The sequence below is a fragment of the Phalangium opilio genome, unplaced genomic scaffold (genome assembly GCF_054372755.1).
Source record: "Phalangium opilio isolate 3A_F unplaced genomic scaffold, DU_Popi_V2 ptg000663l_1, whole genome shotgun sequence".
NCBI classification, from domain to species: domain Eukaryota; kingdom Metazoa; phylum Arthropoda; class Arachnida; order Opiliones; family Phalangiidae; genus Phalangium; species Phalangium opilio.
The window spans coordinates 78,616-91,024 of NW_028324247.1; the positions used below are offsets into that span (position 1 = coordinate 78,616).

Sequence of the window (12,409 nt, forward strand, 5' to 3'; positions counted from 1 at the left end):
TAAACAGCTGAAGCGTAGACTTCATTTCCTGTTCTTTTTGCCATTGACTGATTTCCATGTGTCCAAGATTTATCCTTATTGGATGTAAAATGTCGTCTGCTTTACTGTATATTCGCTATGCTTGGAATACTGCTTCAATATTTCGTAAATTTTTACTTCAAAAAAGAGAAATAATTCCATATCTAGGTAAATAACTTTGTAGTAGTAGACCTCTTGACTCGGAGAGGTAATATTTTGGTTTTCCCAACTTGTTATAACACAAAACTGGCTGAACTGAACTGATTCAATTTGAACTACAAGAGGGGCCAAGTACCCATAATTCCTTTAGAACTTTCTGTTTTCAAAAACATTTTGTGCTTTGTGAGTGGTGAAGAGAGTCGACAGTCTACGGCTCTACGCGATGGATTTAATCATTAGATCAAAAATAAGTTAACTTAGTTTTGTGATAATCGACCAGCCAGTGTGAACTGCTTGTATACTTTCCCGTTAAAATGTTTCCAAAAGCCAAAGTCAAACGGTTTAATGAGAATATCGGTAATGTAACTCTTTGAACCATATCTCTTTGTTTGTATTTATTTATAATGTTATAATTTAAGTTTAAAAGTTTTATTTGTCGTTTTCTGTGTATCTGTCCCGGTAGCCACACTTTACAGGCCTAGGCCTTCTGTGGTTGCCTGTAACGTCTGTTATTAAATAAAGTATTATTTTTAGTTTGTTGTAGCCCATGCATAGACTTGAAAATGTCTTAACCTTTGTGTGTGATTGATAATTTTAATTAGTTTCTAGAAAAGCCAACTATTACAAATTTTGCCTTCAATCTAGATTGAGGGCACTGAATTTAAATTAAATTTCTCTATTTCTAATATTTTAAAATCTGTATAATGGGCCCATCATTGTCAAAAGCTCTCCAGTTTCTGCAATTACCTTTATTTGACTAAGGGGGCTGTAAGACTGAAATCTGACCCCCTTTATGTGTGGCAACATTTAAGGTAATTTGTTTAAAAAGAAGCAAGGCAAGTCCATGTTCTGGTCTTACCCCTACAGGGAAGCTCTAGCTTTGACATCTTCCGAAGCTTTTAGTCTACCTGCAACGCATTCAAAATCTAAATGTGTTCATTTGTAATCTTAGTAATAGATTTAGGCATTTTTTAATATTTTAAATATGAAGAAGCTCTGCTATAAAACATTCTACTAGGTTATTTACCTTGTGCCAAGAGGCACCAGTAGAGGCAGTGTAAATTTCCAAGCCAATGGGTTAATTAGCTCTGAATTTAAAAAGTGCCACTGTCAGAGAGAAAACACATAAAGCAAATACAAAATACAAATGAAATCATTGTCTCAATCAAATATCCTAGGCTTATACTCCCTTTTAAAAGTCAGCTAAGACAACACCACATCATTTGCCGTTGCCTTTTGGCGCGAAGAAAAATAGCCTAATATGGCTAGTACTATCTCGGGGTACTACTTACAATGGGGAGGAACTACTTGTGGTGTTGTCTTAGCTGACATTTTAAAAGGGAGTATAAGCCTAGGATATTTGATTGAGACAATGATTTCATTCGTATTTTGTATTGCTTTATGTGTTTTCTCTCTGACAGTGGCACTTTTTAAATTCAGAGCTAATTAAGCCATTGGCTTGGAAATTTATATAAACATCTAATCAAATTGTTATTTGGCCAAATGGTAGTATTCCCCCTCCACGGATTTTTAAAAGTTTGTACTCATTTCTGATGGTAAATGAGGTGGGGAACACGATACCTTCAAAATTTTTCCCCGCAAAAAAAAAGGTAGCACATATTACCTATGGTTGTTTTTATATTTGATATTTGGGGCGCATACACTTGTTTAGATTATGTTTGGGATATTTTAGGTTAGGTTAGGTGTTAGGTTCAGTTTCTATTAGATTTGTCCTTTTCCAAAATATTGCAATTTTCATATAGTATATTGGCATATTTTAAAAATCCGTGGAGGGGGAATACTACTATTTTACCTGTTATTTAAATTATAAAGTGAACAGTTTAAAATGACATCAGCACTAGAGAATTATTGATAAATGTAATTGGCTTGACCCAAAACTTTGAAACAATCATCATATACCACTTTGAGTTGAAAATTATTGATAGTGGTTTGTTTTTTCTCAACCTTAAACTAGAGTGTCTATAGACAGAGTAGCGTAAATAGGCCAAATAAAACTTTAAAGTCCTTTGTTTTTTCTGGGGAGGGGGGGGGGGGACGGAAACGAATCATGTTTCCGTTTATTGGCGATAGATGGCGCTGTTTTAAACGCTTTATGTCCGCATAGAACCAGTTTCGGAACTAAGTTGAAAACACTAATACAGGGTTGCCACGGGTCAGGGAAAACCTGTAAAAGTCAGGGAATTTAGAACTGGGCCAAAAAATCACTGAATTTGATTTTAGTGGGTAAAATTTCGAAACGCTAAAACAGGGTTGCCACGGGTCAGGGAAAACCTGAAAGAGTCAGGGAATTCAAAAATGGGCCCAAAAGGTCAGGGAAGTCAGGGAATTTAAAATATTTCAGCAAAGTCAGGGAATTGATTTTTGTGGGTAACATTTCTGTGGATAAGTCTTTATTGAAAGAGTAATGAAAGTTTCTCCTCGTCCTCTCTTAAAGGGGCTGGCCGGAGCTGTTGGGGTGAAGGGGGAGTCAAACCGTTGGTTAGCATATTGCTTACCCGCCCACCGCGACGGTGGCGCCATTTCTTATGGCCAAAGAGCTGGGTGTTTTCCCCCTGAACTAAGGGCGGACTTCACCCCAACAGCGCCGGTTAGCCCCTTTAACACAGAAAACTCTAGAGCAATCCTTAAAAATGCTGTCTAGAATTGTTTTTATAAAGTAAATGCTCTCTAAAAAATCTCTTAGACTGTTTTTTATAGTTAAAACGTTTCTTATTCATTTGGTGCAACAAATACATTGGAAAACTTAATGTAGAGAGTTTATTTAATTATAAGCACTTAAAACGTGCTGTAAACATTCACACTTTCGGCCTAAAAGGTCAGGGAAAACCTGGAAAAGTCAGGGAATTTGGTTCTGAAAATTCCGTGGCAACACTGTGTATACGAAATACTTAAAATAAAACACAGAAATCATTTGTCAATTACGGTCGGGATACTTCATTCATTTGTCAATTTTAAAACAGGGTGTGCGCCAGCTGTTGGATCGTACGACCCTGAACTATTTCTCAAAGTTCCAACCGTTGTTTTTGAGAAAAGTGAACGGTTTAAAAGCGTTCAAAATGGTAGTGAATTTCAATCATTTGCCTTTTAATGTAATGTAATGTAATATAATATTAATTTCTGAAGAACCTGAAGTTTCAAGTACAACTCCTTCGCGATCTGCTCCACGAAGTCGTGGCTCAAAAAATTCTTCCGTGTCCTCAATTTCCAAATCGCCAAGGAAAAAAATCAAGGTTTGTTGCGTTGTATTCAAGAACCCATATAAGACCTGAAATAGGCCTAGCTTATACTTTTGCACTAGTTGTATTGTTTATATTATTGCAATAATGTAGTTGCAATACTAAATGGGAAAACCAAAGATAATAAATGGCAATGCAGCCCTATTATATCTTTGAACATTCCCAGGTCTTATGGATTCTTGTTTTATTGTATAATGACGTTATATATAACCCTTATCACCTAAATTAGTTCTTGTGATTTATTTTAAAACCGTGAAATATTGCTTGTCATAAGCCTTTTATCACCTGCAATATTTTACCTTATAGAAAAGGTCATTCGTTATTTAATATGAAATTTAGAAAATTAAAAAAATACCAAAAATTGTAGAAAAAATCTCTTTAAAGGTAAATTAAAACGCAGTTTTCTAATTAATTAGGTTAAATTATTTTTTACACTGCCTAAAATTAAGTTTAGTAATATAATAAACTAAATAAAATACGCTATAATAATACTTAAATACGTCATTAACGGGAATGTTGCACGATTGCTGTTAAATGTTTGTTTTTTTGGAATGAATTTTTTGAATGTAGAAACACAGTTCTGCGAATGGCTCAATACCTTCAGTTAGTGAAGAAAATATCTATATGGCGGCTGAAACAATTGAAACTAGCATATCTGTTCGATCATTGGTACGTTGTTAATCACCCGCATAAACCGATTCATTCATTCATTATCCATTTGTTTTTAATTGGTCGTTAAGCCTATTTCTTAATTGTAAATACTAATCTTTGTAGAAAACGAGTTTCAACAAGTCAAACGAAGAAGTTGAGACTTACGTAAGTGCCCCCGTTGAGGAGGTCAAGCCATCGGCGGACAGAGCTCAAGTTACACGCAAATTTTCACAGGTTTGACCGCGTTTATGTCCAGAGTTTTATATAACGTATTTTATTATTTAATCCATGTTGAGTTAATATTTTTGGCAAATACCCTATACTTACTATAATTCTCTGTAGTTTTTAGTTTTTTGGCTGTTGGTGGCTATTGATGGTGGAAGCTTTAGTTTTATTTTGAAATAACGCTTTATTACCCAACGTTCTTGAGTTCAAAGGTCGATATCAAAGAATAAGTTCTTATTTAAAGTTCAATCATAATAATGAAAATTTTAGAACTTGATATCGAATTTATGATTGCGAGAAAACTGTACGACTCTGCCGAGCCCTGCAGACTTAATGTTGGTAATTTTACAATCTAAGATCGTTGAAGTATACTTTGTAACTTTGTAGAAGCTCTAATATTTGCGGTTTGAATGATACTTCGAACTTTCTTAGATTGTAAAGTCATATTGTAATCTGATTGTGGTTGAAATATCCACCGAAACATGGGTGAGATATTTACACCATTTTTAGCTTGCAAATTAACCTAGTTTAGGGAAATTAATGTTGTTCATTAAAATCTCAGGATTGATTGGATATAAGCTCATTAAAAATTGGTAAAAAGAACAATCAAAACATTTAAATGTACGAAAATATATGGGAATATACGAAAATATATGATAATATATGGGAATATACGAAAATATATGATAATATATGGGAATATACGAAAATATATGATAATATATGGAAATATACGAAAATATATGATAATACAGGGTGTATCTGAAATGGACGTAGGAGCGAAAGTATTTGGGTTCCTGGGGCCAATATAAGGCGAAACTGTGGTATGACATTTTGTCGTACGCCAACCCATTTGGAAGTTACTTGAACCTCACACTTGCTAGTTTGCATAAATCACAGCATGTTGACTTCGTCTAAAACAGTAGGAAATACGTTCAAGATAGGATGATTATTGCAAATTAGTGGTTGCCAGCTAAAACAAAAAAGCCTCAAAGCCATAGAGTCAATTTTTAAGGAAGAGAAAGTTGTACAGTTGGAGACTCATAACGAACATCATTGTAAAACAACATGTTTACAATGATGTTCGTTAGTTTGTTGAAACAACTGACCGATACTAACGGGAAACTAACAGCGATAACTAGCGGAAACTAATAAGGAACACCGACATTTTGCTTCATTCTTCAAACAATCGAACGGTTGCAAAAGCGTTCATTTTGGTTTGTGTACAAGACTACATATCCGGCGACGTCTCGTTTCCATTAAATTAGCAAATTATTTTTTACATGCTTTAAAGCATTTGAACCGTTAAAAGAACCTTTTTTACCGTTTTTATTGGCAATTTTCATAGAATAATTCTAAGGAATAAGAATGTACATTTCCTTATGGGTACATTACATTGCATCTCGCATTGCACGTAGGTCCCCTGTCGTTCTCAACGCTGGCAGATTGCTACCAGTTAGTAAACGTCATTAGTCTAAAGTTTTCGCATATCACGATACTTCAATCATATGTCTTACAGTTTCTTGTTCAAGCATCCGTATTTAATTTGTTACGGGTGAAGTTTCGGGTGAGGCCCCAAGAAAACCGCCATTACTCCCTCACTTTAATTTTTTAGAGAAAGGAATGTTCCCTTTTTTGGTCTCTTTGAACCGTAACAAATTTTATTTCATTTTCAACATTTAGGTTTCTTCATTATTTGTTGATTTTTATAAGGATTAAATTTTACCAATTATGCATTTTACTGCTCAGTTTTAACAGGCGTTGCCCAACATCCCATCCCAAACATTCGCCCACTAACATTCATTCACGAATACCGATTTCGATAAGTTGCAACAATAACCTAATCTTTAAACTAAATGCAACCTTTCGATTGTTTGAAGAATGAAGCAAAATGTCGGTGTTCCTTTTTCGTTTGCGCTACTTATCGCTGCTAGTTTACCGTTAGTATCGGTCAGTTGTTTCAACACACTAAATCGTAACATGTTGTTTTACATTTATGCTCTTTATGAGTCACCAACTGTACGACTTTCTACTCCTTAAAAATTGACTATAAACTCTATGGCTTTGAGGCTTTTTTTGTTTTAGCTGGCAACCACTAATTTGCAATAACCATCCTATCTTGAACTTAATTCCTACTGTTTTAGACGAAGTCAACATGCTGTGATTTATGCAAACTAGCAAGTGTGAGGTTCAAGTAACTTCCAAATGGGTTGGCGTACGACAAAATATCATACCTCAGTTTCGCCTTATATTGGCCCCAGGAACCCAAATACTTTCGCTCCTACGTCCATTTCAGATACACCCTGTATATGGAAATATACGAAAACATATGATAATATATGGAAGATGATAACCGTTATCTTAATGCCAAGTTTGTTTGGAGACTACCCTTCTGAAAATACGAACTTTTCGATGATTTCTAGGTCAACTTCGCTGGTCTGTCTTCCCTTAAAGATCAATGGGAAAGTGGTAACATAAACACCGCTGCCGAGGAAGCCAAGGAAGATGTTAAAGATGATTTGGCTAAATTGCGCCAACGTATTTGCCTTGGACGTTCGGAGTCCATGAAAGCGGTGGACGAAAAAGCGTGTCAAGACACGAAGACAAAGTCGCCGGTTCGTAGCGAATCAGTCGTCTTAGGACGCGATGTTAAGGCCCTGTCCATAAAGGACAAGTTCGAGAAGGGTGCGATTGAAAATGATGAAGAGATTGAGGCTGAAAAGTTCGAACGTCTGCGCGAAGAGAAGGAAGAGGACTTGTCAGTTCTAACGGAACCTGGTAAGCAATTTGTACTTGTCCTTACATGACTCGAGCTTTAGTATTTTATATCCTTGGGTATTGTGAAATTTCTTTAGGTACGGCTGTTGGTGCTAGTAGCTTCTTCAAGCAGATGGACGCTAGCGTCAAGTCCCCATCACCGACTCAATTGTCCCCTTCGAAGAGCCCTTCCATGATTTTGCGAACCCACAACGACAGTATCTCGAGTCAAGCCCCTGAGGGTGAAATCGTTAAGGGCAGTGCCCCGACCGAAAGGAAAGAGATTCCAGTTGAAACCACCGTTATCACCCAGAAATTCAAATTCTTTGAAAATTACAAGGAAGAGGAGAAGGAACGCAAGCGTTTCCAAATCACTCCTCCGAGGGAAATAACCAAGGAGCCTTCCACAGAACCTGAAGCTCCCAGGGACCCCAATATTGTACGAAGCACTGATAAAATTGATGACCTACCAGTCACGGACACGGCCAAGAAGATGCTGGACAAATTCAAGGCCTTGGAGAACCAATCAACCCAAGAACACGTGCCGATGCCCACGACTCGCAAGCCTTTGAAGCGAATCAAACCACCGAGAGAAGATCGACCCAAGGTGGTCAACGTGCAAGTCGACACCCAACCGCAAGTTGATCCAGATGTCGTTCGATGCAGTTACAAGTCGGATGACGACATAGTAGTTGGGGCGGACAAGGTTAAGAGCCTGAGAGCCAAGTTCAAAAACTGCGAATTGGAAGTCAGCAGGGAGAACTTGAAGAGTGAAAAGTTAGGGTTGAGAATGGCCGATGTCAGCGGAAACGGTGTTGAAGAAACCGATTTCTTACCGCAAGTTCACGCAACGAAGAATTTAAAAGCCAAATCCGAAGCGATTAAGGATGAAACCGCCAAAACTCCGGAGAAGCCAAAACCAAAAGCGAGACGTTCTATTGTAAGTACCAGAGAGGATTCATCCGAATTTTCTTAATGTTTGAACTTAAGTTTAACAGTATGTTACTTAACCCCAAAATTGTTAAATAACATAATACGAGTCACAAATTTTCTATCTACGCTTATACCAGTTTTGATTTTTGCGGAACTTTCTCTTAAGAAACCATTGATTTGCATGTTAGTTTTGAAACGGTAGTTATTTAGCCTTGTTTTTTATAAGACTAACGCTGGTGTCGTTTTGATATATTCCCGTTTAATTAATCATTATGTATATTTATGTTTTCGACTCAATATGTTTTTGTCTCGCCAATTTGGTTTGTAAAATGATCGCAATGTTAACTATCAATCAGTAGCAAATTGTTTAAATTGTAGTATTTAAATTGCTTCCAATGTTACTAATTATTTTGACTGATTAAAAAAAGGTGCCAAGGTCGACTGATATATATATATATGATTATTAAATATGATCCCTATTTTTCGAGAAAAGTAATTAAATTCAAGTTTTTTAAAAATTTTATAGCAAAAACAAATTCAATTTTGATAGAGTAATTAACGTTTTAGGACTGATTACAATTTGTAAAATGAAAATGTTGCTTTAGTAGGAAACTGATGTGGTAGGTAAAAGATTCGTGTGTTTAAATATTATTACGTATAGGCCTAAATTTAATGTATATACTTGAACTTTGCGTTCAATTATTTTGATCTCTTAACTATTTAAGTATTTTTGTCATGGGTTTATAATTTTGAAATTTATAATTCAGTTCTTGCGTAATTATTTCAAAGTCGCATCTTCGAATTTTTTTTTCATTTTTTTTGAAAAAGTTACAATTTGTAATAATTTTTAGGCAATATATCTACTATCAGTGATGGTTTTATAACGTTATATTTATCAGTGAAACCTCATGAGAAAGAAAACAAGAATTAATAAAAACCAATCTTTTGTGGAATTAAATTTATGTATAAACCAAAAAAAACCAAAAGGAAAAAGAAGAAAATAAACGTTTCTAACAAAGAAGTTTATTTTTGACATAAACATTGCACAAGATATTTAAAATTGTGTATTCATCCGCACTAGCCTCCTCAAGCGTTCTTTAAGTTGAATTTAAGTATGGATTCATAAAAAAATCGAGATATTATAATTGATTTGTTTAATTTAAAATCTTCTTTAAGCGAATTAAAATAATTATTTTAATTTTATATTTCCTATAAAATGAATTAAATTATTTTTATTTAAATTCTCTATTAAGTTAACAAAACTAATTATTTTAAATATTTATTACATACGAAATGGATTTAATTAATTCTCTTAACTGATGATGCAGTTAATTAAAATATGGAATAATTTGAAATTATTTAGTTGAAACTTTATCCTCCATCGCCATTCGATCTATTTTGCTAATTTACATAAATAATATAACCAGGGATAGATTTAATTTTAGTAGTAGGAATGGAGAACAGAGTAATGGAATGTGGGCGCGCGTCAAAGTCCCGGACCCCCCTTCCACGGGACGGAGAGGGGGGTATGAAGGAAGAGGCGGGTCATGGCGACAGAGGTAAAAAGGAGTAACGTATTTTTCGCCGTCCCCGTCAGCAACGTCATCAAAACGTAGTTTAAAACTGAGCCAATAAGATCATTTAAACTTTTCGTTACGTATTGGAGGGAGCCCCCCCTTTTAACTCCAAGATTTATAGGACATTGTCCACTGGAGTGCGCAAAAATAGTGTCGCATCTTCATAGTCAAGTTATCAAAAATTCTGAAAAAATGTATTGGTCAACTGTCCAGTGACCCCCTTTGTTTTTAAAAATTATGGGACATTATAAAATTGTATTGGACAATGTCCAGTGTCTTGCGCTTATTTCCGACCCTAGTAACGATATTACAGCGATAAACCTCTTTTTCGTGAGTATAGTTGATTCCTGAAGTTGTCCGGGCACCGACCACCTCTTTACGGTGTCTTTATTGTTGTTGTTGACGTCACAAAGGCCTGCCGTTTGTGTAGATTTTGTATAGGGGTAGTACAAAGTAGTACGTATTCAAAGTCTAATCATTCTTGTTGATGTGTCTTACAGAGAAACCTTCGGCGGAAGCGACATTTCGTGGCTCGGAGTATTTATCATACGATCCTTTGATGAAAGCTCCGATCATCGGTTCGAGCGATCAGGTGTCGTTGTACTTCAAGAGGCGGCAACCGAGCGGCATGTTGTTCTACACGGGCGACAACGAAGATTACATGATGCTCAGTTTGAGAGACGGCGTCATCGTCCTGACCGTCAGGGTCAGCCTCGGTTCCAGCTCCGTCGAGAAGGCCGTCAGACCCGCCAAGGTCCGCTTCGACGACAATCAGTGGCACAAGGTTCTCGTTCAACGAAAAGTTAGAGAGGTAAGATAGTAACACCCCCTGCGGACAAACATTGTTTGTGGAAAAAATAAATACAATTGGGTTTCATAAAGGTTAGCTCCGTAGGATTAACATGGTTCAAGAGATACGAGGAAATTATTTGAGTTGATTATAGCATGAGTTTATAAGATACGTTTCAGAAGTACGTCACTTCCTATACTTTGTAATTCTACTGAGAGACTTACAGCTCGAGCTAGTTCGAGAACGACGGAAGCGAGAATTGAAGTCTTACACTCGGTGGTTAGTTTTGCCGGACTTCCATCTAGGTCCTATTTAGTCTGCATTACTAAGCCCCTTTTGACAGCAGCGCCTCATGCACCAGGCCTCCCTCGCTTTACCTCCTCGAATCTATGACCTATAACTCATACACTTCATGACAAGCTCTTAGTAACCAGAGACAAACTTATGGCCAACATATCTTATGAACTTATGATTATAGTCCTACTTCTCCCCCTTTAACAACGATGCAACCACAAGCTCAAACACGTACGAAAAGCGTCGTAGATGGCGCTAATTGACAGGCGTATCTAAAAATATGAACTCTTTGAGTTTTCTACTCTTGGTGGGATAATAAAATCCATTATTTTCTGACGTTGCTAAACTATTGAGATGATTTTTAAAAATATCGAAGTTTGTAAAAAGCAGCTAGGCCTAGGCATCTCGGAGATTAGACTTCTTGGAGGAGCTATGAAATGCTTGATAAGGCTTTCAAAGAAGCGTGGAGCTAAATTATATAAGTTGATTATAAATGACTTGTTCCTACGTAATATTAGCGAGAGAGAGAACCCATATTTTTAGGTGCGTTCCCGCAACCCCCGCTCACGTACTCCGGAATGGTTTTTTTAATAGCGTGTCGCGGGGGGACTATATTTAAGCTAAGAGGACCGCGTCTTTAAATCCAGCTTAAAAATTCATTAATCCCAGCTCTGATTAATTTCCTCAAAGCGTTTTTCGCACCTGATTTCGCCCTCATAGCCATAGCTACTCTGAATCTCGCGCTATGTTTACTTATCTAAAGACTCGTGAAAGAGATTATTTTAAAGGAACGGGCCTTTTCTAAATCTGAAAGGAAAAATATTTTTTTAAAAAAATGAAATGCTCTCATATTATAAAATTATCAGCATTTAATTAGTCAATTGCTTTAGTGGCGTCTGCTAAATCTAATCTATTACTCCTTACCTTTCTCAGCTTGTGGGAATTCAACCAATCCCGTTTGGGGTAAGTGGTTCCATTTAATAATAATAATAATAGCAGTGGGGTGGCGTAGCGGTTAGCGCTTTCGCCTCGCAGCAAGAGGATCCCGGGTTCGATCCCGAACTGTGGCACCGGGTGAAAATCTGGGAACAAATCCTTCTGCGTAGAGTTTGCAAGTTCTCTCCCCGCTTGTTAAAAGGAGTTTTCCTCCGCGGTCTTACCCGGTTTCTCCTTTCCATCAAAACTTGCAGAGGTTAACGGTAATAGTTAGTATAGGGCGCTGTAGGTTAGCTGTGGCATAGGGGCTAGCCACCACCCCTCTATGCACTGTAAAGGGACCCACCTGTAAACAAGCCACAGGCTTAGTGTGGATATCCCTTCATAGACAAAAGCTTATATTATTATTATTATTATTATCAAAAGTGGATGAGAGGAAAAGTATGAAAATGGCCAAAAGTCGCGAGTCATCAGAGTTTCGCCGTAGTTGACCGTTTTATTGGCGTAGCTATACTGGGCCTGTTCACTGCCTTAAAATAGGTCTTGTGTTAATTCGCGGTTACGCGGTTACCGTCGTCTGCTATTGTGTATGCTAGAACTTCCTCGATTTGTGTTTGTAGTCAGGACAGAGTAGCTGGTAATGTTTTAAAAGGTATTTGAAGGTATAAAATGGATTTAAGTAAGGTTATCGAAGCAATAGAAGAACACATAAAACTAGACACGTTAAAAAAAAACTCGGTAATTTAGCTATAGCGCGAGCAGCTTGCGTCGTGATCGAGTGGGCTATGGTTAAACCAAGGAGCATAAATGTC

General features: G+C 36.8%; 1 protein-coding gene across 2 annotated transcripts; it reads left to right on the forward strand.

The window, feature by feature from the left end:
• Nucleotides 1–348: 348 nt before the first annotated feature.
• On the forward strand, nt 349–12,007 carry LOC149588122 (uncharacterized). Of its 2 annotated transcripts, XR_016380052.1 has the most exons (9): nt 349–534; nt 3,159–3,257; nt 3,322–3,428; nt 4,005–4,103; nt 4,209–4,319; nt 6,734–7,088; nt 7,166–8,007; nt 10,078–10,388; nt 10,460–12,007. XR_016380052.1 is itself a non-coding variant. In XM_089863157.1 (8 exons), exons 1-8 carry the CDS (start codon nt 492–494, stop codon nt 10,135–10,137), a joined length of 1,716 nt encoding a protein of 571 aa, XP_089719283.1. In that variant the 5' UTR covers nt 349–491; the 3' UTR covers nt 10,138–12,007. The 2 variants fall into 2 exon arrangements, 1 of the variants encoding a protein (XP_089719283.1); XM_089863157.1 differs by having other exon boundaries at nt 10,078–12,007.
• Nucleotides 12,008–12,409: the final 402 nt, after the last annotated feature.

Excerpts from the sequence above, each read along its gene's own strand:
- LOC149588122 (XM_089863157.1), top strand. The coding sequence starts at position 492 with ATGTTTCCAAAAGCCAAAGTCAAACGGTTTAATGAGAATATCG. Across the intron at positions 3,429-4,004 it reads CGCCAAGGAAAAAAATCAAG|AAACACAGTTCTGCGAATGG; the intron begins GTTTGTTGCGTT and ends TTTTGAATGTAG. Across the intron at positions 8,008-10,077 it reads CAAAAGCGAGACGTTCTATT|AGAAACCTTCGGCGGAAGCG; the intron begins GTAAGTACCAGA and ends TGTGTCTTACAG.